The sequence below is a fragment of the Podarcis cretensis genome (assembly GCF_951804945.1).
Source record: "Podarcis cretensis genome assembly, chromosome: 13".
NCBI classification, from domain to species: Eukaryota; Metazoa; Chordata; class Lepidosauria; order Squamata; family Lacertidae; genus Podarcis; species Podarcis cretensis.
Window position 1 is genome coordinate 50,274,706 of NC_137182.1, and position 15,424 is coordinate 50,290,129.

The 15,424-nt window shown below is 46.1% G+C and overlaps 1 protein-coding gene across 1 annotated transcript; it reads right to left on the reverse strand.

Moving 5' to 3' along the window:
* Nucleotides 1-43: 43 nt before the first annotated feature.
* SLC7A8 (solute carrier family 7 member 8) lies at nucleotides 44-15,247 on the reverse strand. Its single transcript, XM_079951950.1, has 12 exons — nucleotides 14,950-15,247; nucleotides 12,928-14,215; nucleotides 9,571-9,775; nucleotides 9,288-9,439; nucleotides 3,840-3,965; nucleotides 3,391-3,544; nucleotides 2,935-3,058; nucleotides 2,732-2,835; nucleotides 2,067-2,163; nucleotides 1,674-1,823; nucleotides 793-970; nucleotides 44-675 (listed from the first exon to the last, which is right to left on the reverse strand). Exons 2-12 carry the CDS (start codon nucleotides 13,052-13,054, stop codon nucleotides 527-529), a joined length of 1,566 nt encoding a protein of 521 aa, XP_079808076.1. The 5' UTR covers nucleotides 13,055-14,215; nucleotides 14,950-15,247; the 3' UTR covers nucleotides 44-526.
* Nucleotides 15,248-15,424: the final 177 nt, after the last annotated feature.

A 15,424-nucleotide genomic window follows, 5' to 3' on the forward strand; every position in this document is an offset into this window, starting at 1 on the left:
ATTTTACACATCCTAGAATCCAGCGTTTAAGGCAACAGGGATGGCAAGTTTGGCTTAATTTATTACATCAAAAAAAGAGAAAGAGAGAAAAGTGAAAAATACAAGGACACAAAAACCATGGGAGAGGACCCTCTCCCACGAAATTAGGTTCAAACCCAAAGAGAATATTCCCAACAATATAAGGCAACAATAACGAAGGAGCCCCTTCCAGCAGGGTGCGCCGAGGATGTGGGTGTGGGGTCGTTGGCTGTGAGGAGAGCTCCCATCTTTTCCAGCTCCAGCAGGGGGCACTGCTGGTGGGGAGTGGCGGATGTGGGTACTCCAGCCCCAGCAGGGGTTTAGTGCAGGAAACTGGGTGAGGCACTAGTGAGGCATTCCCAGCTATTCCAGTCCCAGGGTGTGGTGCTGTTGGGAGCAAGAAGAGAGCTTTAGCTGTGCAGGGAGCTCCCATTTACTTCAGCGCCCCCAAAGGGTACTGCGCAGCCCATTACTGGCTGCTTCTTCTACCCCCAGCCACCAAGAAGGCTCAGTTCTGAGGATACTTCGAGTCTTCAGTTCCACACATTGGCTCCAGCTGTTCTTTGGTCTCTTTGCTGAGGTTGGTTTTAGGTTTCCCTGAATCCATTTCAGGGTACACAACAACACAAAGCTTCTGTCCTAGCCGAGTCACTACCTCTGCAAGAAAATAAGAGTAAGCGGGTGAGCTTTAAGATAGGAGAAGAAAACCCGCAGCGTCATTTTTCAAAATGGAATTTCAAAAAATTCCCACCCAATTATCTGCTCATGACTCACCAATAAACGTGTGGAAGGCAGGTGGTTTGTTCTGCCAATGCACACCTAGGTAGTAGACTGGGACACCTGTCAGCATGATGGCTAGGCCAATCCCACACACCACAGGTTCTGACCATAAGCTGAACACCAACAGGAAGGCCCAGAACAGCAGGTAGATTATGGGGAAGAACAGGCTCACCTGGGGAGGAAAGAGATGGGTTGGATCTGGGCAGGAGCATCAGGAAGTGGGATGCAAGGGAAAAGGTTGGGAGAACAGAGGTTTCTTTATCAAGAACAAAGCTAGCAGAGGTAGGATGAATCCTAGCCCAGTGGTAGACGACATGCCTTGCATGCAGAAGGTCCCAAGCTCAGCCTCCAGCTCTAGCAATGGGGATCTGCTGCTGCTAGTCAAAATAGGCCAAAAGTGGACCCACACTCCAAGACACCCACCAGTTTTGTTAGCAGCGGTGGTGCCACGGGGAAATTCTTTGCTGAGTGCTCCAGAAACAAGAAGTGGTAGTCTGCTCTGCTCCAGTGTCTCCCAGACCCTCAGCATTTGCCCTCACTCGGAAACACTGAGGTTCTGGATTATGTTCCTAGGTCATATAGGATCCTGTGGCCCTTTAAGAGCATCTGAAGCTCCTATCAGCTCTAGCTAGCAAGGCCAATGGCCAGGAACACTGGGAATGTTCAGCAACAACTGGAGGACTACAGGTTCTGGTATAAAGTTTTGATTCAGTTGGAAACAGGAAATTTAAAACCCATGTGTTTTAAATCAGTGATGTGACACTGATTCAGCTTAATCCATCCTGTGTGGTTCCAAGGGAAGACAACACTGGTGTGAGAAGGTGACAGGGGCTGACATAAATAGAGCAGCAGAAATGTGATGGCCAGCGTCTTACCTTGATGGGACGGTGTCGGTGAGGTTCCCGCCAGCGCAGCACAACTTGCCCAGCCACAGTCACTCCATAGAACAGGTAGTTGATGAAGCCCACATAATTGATCAGGGTATATATATCACTTGTTACTAGCATAAGCAATGTTGAAAGGCACTGCCAGAGACAGACAAAAGGAGAGAGAAAATGCAATTATATTGTTTTCAGAGAAATCGCCCAAGGCACTTGGTCTGCCAAACTGACAGCACCTGCTGGCTAATCCCATTAATTCCCAGGAAAATGCCCCTGCCAAATTCTTCAGTCACTGGCAATTCTAACTCTGTACTGGCAGACACTTTCTTCTCATCCCTCACTGATGCATCAACTGTCCCCCTCCCAACTCTTTTTTTGATGACTCACAGTGAAAAGTAGGGCAGGTATGGGAGTGCAGCGTCGCACGTGGATCATAGCCAATACGCTGGGCAGGTGGCCTTCCCGGGCTCCAGCAAAAAATAGTCTGTGAATGTTGGAGAGAGAACATCATAAATGCAAGCTGCAATATTATTTACTCACTTTGATCAGCACTGAGGAAGGAAGCTGGCTCCACACTGTGAACAGGACTTACTAAAGAAAAGACCCTGAGAAAGAATGGGGAAGGCTTAAATGGATGAAGGGCCAACTTGGTTCCCCAGTCCTAATATAGGTGTTAAAGTAGAGCTGAATTAGAGAGGCAGCACTATGAAGACATAGGTGAGCAATGCAGCTGTGCGTGGAAGGGGAGCTGCTGCTATAATGGAACTTGATAGCCGAGGATTTCAGCAGATGGAACCTGTAAATGAGAATACATCACTGAATGTCTGCTGAAGGCAGTCGGTTGTGTCCACTGGTGCATGGCATTTGTGGTTCCTCTCCTCCTCCCATGCCCACCAAAATCTGCTCCAGAGGGTACACAATCCTTCAGAGCTGAATTTAAGGGTGCACAAGGGTGCTGCATGAGACAGGAGAGGAAGCTTAATTGCACACACAAAAGTCTGTTGTGCCAGCAGAGCTGCAGCTTTGGGGTATGTACTCCCATGTTTACTCACCTAGAGGAAGTGAAAAGTGATCCGTTTACTCCTCCAAAAGTGGAAAGGGCAACAGAGATGGGCATGATCCAAGCCATGACTCCTAACAGTTTCTCTCCAAATGTCTGTGAGGAAGGGAGCAGGAAGAGAGCATGTGGTTAGGGGCATTGTATTTGGAAACAAGGGGAAGGTGAATTTGCACAATGGTGTAGATGGGGCCTCACCACTGCGACAGCATTGGAGGCCAACAACTCCTGGGGTGACATTGCAGTGACATAGGCCACATTGGCGAAGACGTAGACGAAGGTGACCAGGGGAATGGAGATGAAGATGGCTCGAGGCAGGTTCCTGTGAGGAAAAACAATTACAGTTGTACCTTGGTTCTCAAACGCCTTGGCTCCCAAACAAATTGGCTCCTGAATGATCGAAACCCAGAAGTGAGTGTTCCGGTTTTCAAACTATTTTCGGAAGCCAAACATCCAGTGTGGCTTCTGCAGCTTCTGATTGGCTGCAGGGTCTCCTGCAGCCAATCAGAAGCAGCGTCTTGCTTTTTGAACAGTTCTAGGAGTTGAACGGATTCCCAGAATGCATTCTGTTGGAGAACCAAGGTACGACTGTAGAGTGGAAGAGAGGAATAAAAGTCAACGTGGGTCTCACCACCAAGGGGGACACTGACTCACTTGTAAGGGTCAACCAGCTCTTCAGTGACATAGTTGAGGAAGTTCCAGCCCCCGTAGGCAAAAGAGCCCTGTAAGAAGGATAGGGCCACCAATCCCACATCTGGTGTCTGGAAAAACTCAAAAGCATGTTTCGGCTCCAGCCAGAAGTATTCACCTGCACAAAGGAGATATTGAAATACAAAAAGGGTTCTTTAAACAAAACAGGTGGGCTGTTCTCCCTCCCTTTCCCTGGGTCAGCTAATTCTCCCCCTCTCTGATACAGACTGGGGCAGGAAACTATGGAAGCCAATCCAGTCTCTAAATCTGCTTACTAAGGAATGTTGATAACCCTGAATTTAAAACCCTGCAGCTTATTCTCCATGGTGTGGGGGGGGCGGGTGAGGGGAGGCAAATACAGTGTGTTGGGGAGACTCCTGTCCCCTTCTTTGTCTGACCAGGCTGGGCCTCACCTTTGCAGATCTGTACGACTCCCATAACAATGATAAGTCCCAACGCCAGCAGTTTCCCTGCCGTGAAGATATCCTGGACACGTGTGGCCCAACGCACGCTGGCACAGTTCACCCAAGTCAGCAGTACTGTGGAGAAGCAGGAAAGTCAGTGGGGGAAGGGACAGTCAACATTCCTATTCTGGCCTAAATCTCTCAGTCAAGGCCAGTTTCATGACTGTTGGACACAAGATAATGCTGGGAGCAATGTGTTTTGTTAGGGGCAAATTCAGATGCTGCACTGGCACTTTCCAGGAACAAACAAGGACAGCTTTCTGGTTCAGAGCAGCCACAGCCTTCCTTGCTTTTTGACTGAGATTGTGATTATGGCATGGGTTATATTCTGTAAATCTCTTATGATATCACCACCTCTCATAATAATGGTACAAATATATTCTGCTCCTACAACTGTTTAAGGGTGAAGCTATTCAGAAAAAAAAACAATTTATGATCAGCGGACAAGTGATCACAGATACTATTTCCTGGGCTGTCCCTTATTATTTGAAGGGGACCAAGGTACATGACCCACCCCTCAGGATTGTAATCTGGGGTTATATCTGTGCCCTGCAGTATATGGGAAGGAAAAAACCACAGTTCCTATAAATGTTCCTGGAAGTTTGAGGGAATTAAAAACAAACAGATGAGGGAGGGGGAGGTGGTGACCTATTTGGCACCCAGCCTGACTCCATCAAAACATCCCGTCAGCACAAACAGCCCCTGGCCCCTGGTAACCTAACACGACACAAACAGGGTTTACAGACAGGCAGACAGATAGGTAGAAACCCTTACTCCCCTAAACCTTCCAGTACCTACCCACCACAGCAAACAGGAGTGACAAATCAGACCTTCCATTTATCCTGCCCAAATCCATCACACAATCCATCACACTTCCACACTCCCCATGATATATGCACAAAACTGTAACAATAATCAAAATGTAGAGGCAAACTATCACACATACAAATAGTCTTATAAAAGGCTGCAGTCACAACAAATAATTATTTGGATAACTATGGGGCCCTCCAGATGTTGCTGGACTACAGGTCCCAGCATCCGTGACTAATGGCCATGCTGGCTGCAGGGGCTGATAGGAGTTGGAGTCCAATGGCATCAGGAGGGCCACTGGCTTTCCCATTTGCCACTCCTGATATAGCATATCAATACTCAAATTCAGCAACACCACCAAGGCATAACTGTATGCCCACATTTACTCTCTGGTTTACACAAAGAAGCAGTTCTTTTACAAAACATGCAAAAGCACCCTAGCACGGGAGCTTAATGCTTTGTTTGCAATGCAGGGAGAAAAGAAACTTGACGTCTAGGGTCACATACATACACACGCTCTCTTTCATGTCAACTCTTTTTTAACTTGACAATTCCACAACAAGTTGGCATTAAAGTTTGGGGAAAAAAATTAAACATCTCTGAGGAGTGAGGTACCTGTTCTCCAGATACATAGTCTGTTTACATTATATGAAAAGTGTCACCACTGGGGGGGGGGTGTGACAAAATGCGGGCGGCACTCTCCATGGGGCCTGCAGTGTGCCCGAGCCACGCATTTCTCCTGGGAGTGACGTGGTGGCTTGGGCGCCCGCAGGCTCCCCGCTGCCCCAAATGGTCCGCCCGCTTCCTCCCCCCTCAGTTGTAGGGCAGTTGAGTGGGAGGAGGTAGGCAGACTTCTTGGAGCCCCCCCCCCGGCACAGGGCACGTGCACTGCCCCAGCCACCCAATCAGCTTGCTTCGCGGCTGGTGAGAGGTAAAAATGTATCTCATTTGTGCTCTGTCTAATGTCCTCTCATTGCTTTTTTCTTTGGCGGGTGGGAGAGAAGGAAGAGAGAGTTAACAAGACCCCCAAAACACAACAGACCAAGAGGAAGTGGAAACTTCTCTGCTTACTCTGCATCCCTTTGCACAATCAGTTCAAGTCCAAAAGGCTCAAAACAGGAAGCCTGGAGGCAGCTTAACAGAAAACCAGTCTGGGGCTGGGGAGAGGAGAGTGGTGTGTGCATTTTAAGGCTTTTTAACACATAAAATTTATCTATAAAACAGAGAGATTCTCCACATACCGGTAGATTATGTGGAGATTGGCTGGCCATCTGTCATGGAAGCTTTAGTTGATATTCCAGCACTGCAGGAAGTTAGACTAGATGGCCCTTGGGGACCCTTCTAACTATGATTCTATTATACATAGTTATGTACATTCACTGCATACAAGTTGGAAACCAATATGACCGCCTTTAAACTATACTGTTTGTTAATCACCCTGAAGAAGCAACAGAGCATTTAACAAGAGAGTGACATGTGTTAAGAGGTAAGTAGTGCACATTTATTGCCCTTGAATATGTACTTTAAACAATTTGATTTCATCAGGAACATAAGCTTCAAGGGGGGTTGTATATATGAGGGATTACTGTACAGTGAAATTGAAGTTATGTGGTCAATTATGTATGAATGGAGGGTGAAGGTAGTGAGGATGAGAGTCTGATCTTTCCAGGATAAAGTTGGGTCACAGAGACCCAATCTGTTTCTGCAGATCCCCAAAAGAGGATCTGAGATCAATAGCTAGATTTGGTTCGAAGATCCCAATAATAGATTAGGGCTGCCTAAGGTTTTGGAAAGGGACCTTAGGAGTAGTCCAGGAATAACTCCAGGATGAATGGGTGGATCTGAGTGTAGGATTCTATGGGGAAATATGTTGTGGTTTGGTGTGGGGAGTAGTAGTGTCAAATGAGTGTTTCAGGGGTGGGAGGCGGGAGAGCTGGCTTCACAATATTACAGGAACATATGTTATTGCCTTATGTTCCAACTCAGAGTCAAAACTCCTGGAAGTTCCCTTGTTTCTCAGTATCTCTGGCACTCGGCAGGACTGGATTAAGGCCAGTGAGTCTCCAATTCCATGGGATCCTTTCAGACACAGAATCTCAGAGCTGATGCTAGAGCCAGAGGGTGTGGCTCAGATCTGTTGCTATTTTTTTAGCACACACTGTCCCAGGGGCTAATCAAAACCAGCCACCCTATTTCTGACCTCATTCAGAGAGGTCAGAGACCAGTAATGCCACTTCCATGGCATCTCTGTGTCCTCCTTTAAAGTACCAGCAAATTTATCCAGGCCAGTCTGTGGCTACCAAGCTGGGACTGGTACAGGAAAACAACATTCTGGCCTGTTCTAGGCTGCTTGCTTACGTCAGTCAGCACTGGAGATACTAAACAGAAACCATAGTACACTAGATAAAGCGGATTAAGTCTTGCTTCACAAGGCTCTGGTGACACTGCCCAATTCCAGTCTCACAATGATTACCTCGTCATCAGCCATAGCCCTCTCTCTCATCAGTCTTCCTGCTAAATTTTACCACTGGCTATTCTGAACCACCAGTATTATCTCTGTTTGTTTGTTTGATTGACTGAATTAATTTATGAATCACTTCACACAAAGCGTCCTGAAGTGATTTAACAATAAAAACATCAACATATAAATGAAATTTCTAGGCGAATATAGATAAAGGCTGGGATAAAAATCTTCACTTGAAAGGCATGCTGGAAGAGAAACAAGACTTCAGTCCTTCAACTGTAATTGACAGTCCAATGTTATCTGTTTCCAATCCCTCCCGTCTGGTTGTTGTTCTTTACTAATTCCACAGCCTTTGCATTCCAGTATTCGATTTCAAAATTTGGCCAAAAGGCCCATTAGTAAGCAGCTCCTCTTTGTTGAGGTCTGGAGGCATAGATTTTTCTTCTTCTCTGCCTCTCTTTCATATGCACATACAGTATAATCTCTCCCTTTTTAGCTGACTCAGCTGCTGAGTAACTGGCTTTAACTCGATGGATAAACTCTTGCTGAGCTGCTGCAGCTGGCTTGCATAAGCGCCTCAGCCAAATCCCCTCCCTGGCTGGTGCTTGTCTTTCCCCACCCCCACCCCTGCCTTGGAGCTAGAAAGGAACGAAACTAGTTCAGGCCTGATTTTTCCAGCAACTGATGTCCTAAAGTAACCTCAGGGAAAATTATCCCTCCTAAATGTCTTTGAGTTCATGGGGAACACAGCTGCCCACTCCCCACTGATTCAGATTGGGGCAACTGTGCAGACATCCAAGACAGGACAGGTGGCGGGGAGCCTGTAGACAGACGGACAGAAATGGCTTAAAGCTTTGGTGGAAAGAATCTCCTGGCATTTGGGCATTCCTTCTACTTCCTGTGTTCCTCACTCTGACCCTTCTAACCTTTCCGCTCCTGTCTTGTACTCATTGCATGTGGGGTGCTTTTAGAGTGAGGCTGCATACACACCATACATTTAAAGCACACACACACTCCAAGAATCCTGAGCACTGCACCCCCTCACAGAGCTACATGTCCCAGCAGTGGCGTAGCGTGGGGGGTGCAGGGGGGGCCAGCCACACCGGGTGCAATATCTGGGGGTTAGGGTTAGGGGGCGCAAATTACTTGCCTTGCCCTGGGTGCTGACAACCCACGCTACGCCACTGTGTCCCAGCACCCTTAGCAAACTATATTTCCCAGAATTATTTGGAGGAGAAATTCCAATGCTGCTTACATAGCCTCTGCTACAGCTGTGGGTAAAGAGCTCTATTTCAGATTAGTAGGATGCAAGATGCACACCAAAGGACGCTCAATATTAAATTGCAAAAAGTATCCTATTTTAAGAACGTTTGTTGTCATTATTTGTATTTTATAGCTCACAGTACCTAGAACACAGGTCAAGCAGTGATACACCTTTCCAAAAAAGTGAAAGAATTTGTTCTTTTGGTATGCAGGCCAAATGAACATTATTCCACATATTTGTACCCACTCCAACTACAAAGAGCTCAGAGTGGCTTACACAGATGTGAGTTAACCTGTTTTATTCTTACAACAATCTTGGAAAGTAGACTAGGTGTGAGAGAGGGACTGGCCCAAGATCACTCAGTAAATTTAGTAGGCCAAACAAAGATGCAAACTTATATCTTTTTGGTCCAAGTATACCAGCCTAGCTTCAACTTCACACTGGATATTGGAATAATTACTAAATGTGTGGAAATGGTGAGTTGGCCATAGCTATACATGCCTCTGAGGAATAACTACACATAGTTTGAAACTCTTGAGGGAGAATCTGCTGTTGGCTAGATCAACTGTAACATAACTCCAGGGTCTTTGAGTAGATAAAAAGTGCTTCCAGAATGTCACTATTTTGGGGGGTGTTTCAGTCACATACCAGCAAATTCAGGTTGTTAAATCATAATTGATTGGGGAGGGGGTTGCAGTAAGGAAAGTGATGGGGAAATGCACTGGAAACTGTGTGATAACTCTTGTCTTGGCACAATGTCATTTAACCTCCCTGCAAGGAACTTACAAACTGCCAGTTCAGTCAATCTGAATCAGCCCAATATTCATGGCTAATGGATGGTAGTGGGCTCAGTACTTACAAAGGCAGACCCCAGCAAGCAGTCGCAATCCGGTTTCTGGGGGAAGGCAGGTGGGGAAGAGTGGCTGCAGTACGTAGTTTGAGAAAGTGAGGGCAATAACAGCCTGGTTGGTGGGGTAGATCACCAGGACAGCAATCCATAACCGCAAGAACCTTGAGAGAAATATTCCAAGTGTGAAAGAGTTAGACAATCTGTCTCTCAAAACCCATCCCCTCCTACTTTTAACCCTGCTCCATTTCCCCAGCCACCTACTTACATCCTTATTTCTTCTTTCCTCACTTACCCAGCCAGTCCCCCGAAAATGTCCTTGACATAGGAATAGTCGCCTCCAGATTTGGGGATGGTGACTCCCAATTCTGCATAGCACAGAGCCCCCACGGCTGTGATAAGACCCGTTACAATCCACACAATTAGTGCCAGTCCTACTGAGCCTGCATTCTCCAACACACCCTTTGGTGACACAAAGATCCCTGATCCAATGATGTTACCTGGAGAAGAAACAAAGGGGTACAGAGAGATTAGAAATCATAGAGGGAAATGGTGAGAGGGGAGACTCTCTCTAGTGCAGAGGCCCTCCAGATGCCATTGGATTCCAACTCCCATCAGCTCCAGCCAGCATGACCAATGATCAGGGGTTTTGGGAACTGGAATGCAGCAACTTTCAGAGGGCCACAGGCTAGCTACTGCTGCTCTAGTGCAACAAACATTGTAGTTATCTATATGGGTTTGCAGAGTCTAAGATACTGGCCCAAGAAGTGGAATTACCCTCTGTGTCTAATAAGAAAGGTTAACTTAGGGTGACATTTAAATGTCAGCTTCTTCATATATCACCAACTGGAGAACAGACTACCTCTTGTACTAATCAAATTCTCTGGTAAGAAGAAATAGAAATATCCATGTTTGTGTTATAAAACTTTTCAGAATGGAAATTGTTTATACCACTTTGTTATTTAATGTATTTTCTATTTCTATAACACCAAAAATGATATGATATGATATGATTATAATATAATATAATATAATATAATATAATATACCCAATTTTTAAGGTGAAAAGGAAAGTTTCAGACTTAGACTATTTAAAGTCAACTCATGTTGATTTAACATAAGAATAATAGAAACAAGCACTTAATTCTTAGCAAATAGGTTTAGGACTGGGAGGTAATGATCTATTTTTTCCCCTACAGGTGGCCTGATTGCACACATATGCCAAGTACTTGCAGATCACATCTTCTGTGTCTGGGGAGGCCAGGACTGTATGCTTAGCAACTAGCCTATCTGTGATTCCAAACCTTCCATTTTTTGTAGCCTTGCTTTGCTTCAGCATACTGAATCTGTATTGCAGAAATGGCCCCATGGCCAAAGCAGGAAGGTTACCATTTTTAAAAGCAAACTTCTGGCCGTATAATTCCAACTGTGGCTTCAATGCATATAGAGGACATTGTGTGCAAGGATAGAGGACATTGTTATCTTCTATAACCTGGGAGATGCTCCAAAGGCATCGCTGGGGATCTCAGTCTGGCACATTTCTCTTTGTGAAAAAGAGCTTTAAAATTATCAAATAAAATAAAATTCTACTGGAATATTCGTCCAAATCAGGCATAGGCAAACTCGGCCCTCCAGGTGTTTTGAGACTACAGTTCCTATCATCCCTGACCACTGGTCCTGTTAGATAGGGAAGATGGGAGCTGTTATTTATGCATTTGTCCCTGTCACTACATTGCTGGCTGAATACCTCAGAGTGTGCACTGTCCAACTTTCCATGCTTGTGGACACATTCTGGCTCTATTCCCATTGCAGAGAATCATTCCACTATTTTTCATTAAGAAAATTAAAACTCTGCAGATGTGAATTGAAGCCAAAGGGCTGGGTGGAGGTGTGGCTGAAAGTACCAGCCACAGGGTAGGGTTGGGCTGCATTGCAACAGGCCAGTGGAAGTGAGAGGGGCCAGAGAATTACTGTATACACAAAACTTGAGAAGATGGGGCAGGGGGGTGGCTAAGGGAAGAAAGAGGGATGAAGGAAAGGCTAGAGTGGCTTGAATTTGTGAAAAGAAATACAGGAGGAACTGGTTATGTGTCGTGCTTTGGGAAAGTGGAAACTCTCCCTAAGGTGGACTTTAGTGATCCTTCTGATCAAGAAGGAACCAAAGAAGCAGGGCAAGGAATACTGAAAAGTGCGGATAGATGACAACTTGCCATCCTAGCGTGCAGAGATGGAGAGAGAGAATAGAGCAATGCAGTACACTGTGGAATGAGGGGCAGAGGCAGTGGGAGGAGAACTCAATAAGCAGGTAGAATTTGGGTATTAGTGAGGCTTGGACAAGTAGGGAAGCAAGGGTTTTCTCTTTCAAAGCGCTTCCTCGTCCTCGTCCTCCTCTGTTTGTTCAGCGGTCTCCTGGCACCTGCTGAAACAAAGCCATCTGGAATGAGACTGATGGAGTTGGAACAAACATGCTCCGAGAGAGCCACGTTCCAGCTGCACTGGGGTGGAAAACAAACTCCAGTCACTAACTGTTTGGGGAACTGTAAAGGTACGATCTGCTCCTGCATGGCTCTGCTGGCAGCCTTTAAATCAGAAGTCCCCTAGGCCGTGGAACCCTACATAATTTTATTTGTATGCTGCTTTTCTGTGGTTCAAACCATGCTCACAGCAGCTTACATGAAAAAATGCATAACTAAAGTAGTTGTAAACAATAAAACAAACATAAAATACATAACCAAACTGAAAAAATTCCACATAAATCTCAAGATACAAAAACCCAAAAGCAACCATCTCCACAGCAAAAAAAACCCTGAACCACACCACAGCCCAAGAGTCTAAGTTGCATCTCCGTATGGGGCAGGAACAACTGGAGGACTTCATTGCTTGTCCATCTCAGAGAGCTGGCTACTTTGGCAAGGGGCAGTTCAGAGAAATCTTGCCCGCCATGAATTTGCAACCTCATCCAGCGCAAAGCAGCTGTGTATGTTCCCATTCTTGCTTGTTCCTGAGATCCATCTCCTTCTGGGCCATGACAGCAGTATATACAAGCATTCCACACCCACTGCTGAGATGCTAATGTTTTTAGGGCTGTATATATTTACCAGCGATTGTGTGTGTCCCAAAACATAGAAGGGCTTAGGGTGGAGTACCACAGCAAAATGAGCTGGGAATTGGCCAGGAATCTGGTTATCTCAATGGAGAATGAAACAGGCTGGGGTTAAGAGGAATTCAGTTGGTAGTGCTGGAACTGCTTCAGGGAGGGGAAAACTAGCTTTAATCAGATTGGTGATGTGAACTGACAGCTCTAAGGTATTTATAGAAAGGAGGGAAAGGAAGACAAACAGAAAAAAAGAAAGGGTGGCTAAATTTAGAAAGGAGCATAAATAAATAAAGAGAAGGAAGGTTTTCATCCCTCTTTCTGGTAACTGCAGAATATGAGCCACAAGCCTCCTAGCCAAGTTGGGGCATGGTGCTAATCACTGCTACAGGAAAGACAGAAGATCCAAGGCCAAGATAGAGGGTCATAGCAGGACCTCTGCTTACAGGGTTATAGGGGACAATGAATATCGCCCAATGTTAGACGAATATGAGAAGATAGTATTGTCCAGTTCAGGGCAAACAGGGAAAATAACATCCCACCAGAGTCCCCACTCACCCACTATAATGCCACATGCGCTCATCAGCCCAATCTCTTTCTTGAGTGCAACACCACCTTCTTCTGTTTTTTCAGGGCTATCCGAACCCTTCTCGGAACCACCTCGATGACGTGCTCCATCCTCCATAGTGTTGAACTGGTCAGCACCAAATAACTATGGGTTAGAGGTTGTGGATGGCTCTCCTAGAACTGGAAGGACTCTGGATTCACTCTGTGTCTGCTGGTCCAGTTACAGGCTTGAATCTTGTGAAAACGGACTTCTGCAAACTTTCCAGCTCCAAATTACAGTATACCTGTTACCAGTCTTGCTCTGCCAGTCCACTTTGGGGATCTCTGTCTGAAATCTTTAGTCAAGATGTCCCACTCTGTGCTTCAGGTGATGGCCAGATCTGCTGTCTCTCTTCTAGAAGCAAATTACAGTAGTTGTATCTTTTTCCTCTGAAACTTCCTTTCTAATAGCAGAAAATGCTGGATTTGCTTTGGTTCTAGCACCAACCTTTGTTAGAACTGAGTTAGGTCTTTCTATCAGCTTTGATATGGGTGTCTGCAGCTAGATTTTCTTTGGTTCTGATATCAAACTGACCCTCTCTCACATGCAGTAAGTACTAGATATTTTCCTCTCCAAATCACAGGTGCAGATGTTGTGGGATTCCTCTCCCACGTTGTTGTTGCCGTTTCTTCTTGTGTAGTTTGCCCTGAAGGGAAGGAGGAGAACCGCACAACAGTGCAGGGGAAGCCGACTGGTTTGATCTTGTTTGTGCAGCTCCCACACACCCACTACCACAGTTTTATTCTGATCAGTGGCGGTTGTTCTAAAGATTTCCCTAGATCTTCCTTGTGGCTCAGTTTGGACAGGGATCGCTCTAGGTGCCAGGGTGGTTTCTCATTACAGCGTTTCTCTCGCTTTGATGGTTGATTCGCCGGTTTTCTTGTCCCAGCCGAGCTTCTCTCCCCACCAGGTCTCTCGGCTTCTCATTCCTTCTCGCAGACCAGCTCTCGAGCTTCTCTGCTCTGCATTTGTTTTTCTCCCTCTTGAGTTTCTTTCCCCTGCTCTTGTGCTGAACCAGCCGCTGCCGGTCCTGGGGCGAGGCGGGGGGAGATAATTCTCCGCTCCAGGAGAGGCAGAGACAGACTCCTCCTCCCTCTCGCCTTACCTCTCCGCTTAAAACTCATCCACAGAAGCTGGTCCTGTTGTCGCTTTGGGATCTCGCTCGCCTTCCGATGCCACTGGCTCTCGTTATGGCTTGTTCGGTCTCGTCTTCTAATAGTATCAAAGGTGCCCCGTCCGCTGTTGCAGGGGGTGGGGAACACGCATTAGTCGACATGAGCCTAACCCGCGAGACACCAGCTCGTTACCTGAGCAGATTGATCCACCATAATCCGCGACCCCCGTGGAAACGTATCTGATCGCTCTCATCTGCTTATGGTGCCATCACAACTGGAATCTAGCGCCAACAACTGCTACATTATCCCATATCGTCGAGGGACCACGTGACACATAGTTCCTCAGGTTAACGGGTGCCTTTCATTTCCGAACGAAATGACCAACTCTTGCATTGCACAATTTCAAAGAATTCTCACTATACATAAATATGTTCACACTATTGTACTGGTATTCCTCTTTCTACACCCCCTTCCAATTATCTTTTTCTCCACGTAAGCTTTTAGGTCACAGATCAAACTTAACTTTGCTGCATTATTTTATTGTGCATTATATTATTTGAGTGTTTTATTACTATGACCCGCCCTGGAGTCATTGGAGGAAGGGCGCGATGTAAGTTTTAAAAATAAAGCTTTCCTTTAGTTAAACCCCAATACTTTTCTGCAATACTGTAAGCACGCAAAGTCAAGTTTACACGCTGCTGGATTTCCTCACAAAACTTGTATCCTATCCAGAGCTTTACCAATCTCTTCTTTTCCTCCTCCACCCCTGCAACTGTGGCTCCCTCTTGTTACGTTTCAGATTGCAAGAACATCAGTTTAGTGGGTTCATCCCACCCCCCGCCAAGTCTTGTAAAGTACCCTGTGCTGACATTGGCTCCAAGCCTTTCGGTAAGGGCACACACTGACAAAATTGTTCTCTGCAAATAATAGCGATGTTTCCGGAAACGAGTTTCTGCGCCTCTGCTCCCCCGGGCCGCTACCATTCACTGTGGTGATGCTTCAGTTTATCTGTTTATTGCTCAATAGCGTCTATTAACGATCTTAATCTTGCTCCCTACTCAGCTTGGGGTGGGTGTGTGCGCACCGCCAATATACTGTAATCCCCTTTTAAAAAGGGGCAGGAGTGCCAATTTTGCTCCATGATGGACCTGTTTTTTGAAAGCCCCTCAACTTCCAGACCTGGAAAATCAGAAAAAAACTTGACAACGGGGGGGGGGGGAGGACCAGAATGACAGGATTTTGTGTGCCCCCACTTTTCCTGTGTACTATTCCTCTTCCTTCTTCCCCCGCACCTTCTGTTCAATGTCCCCACTTCCCCTTGCTTGGCACATTT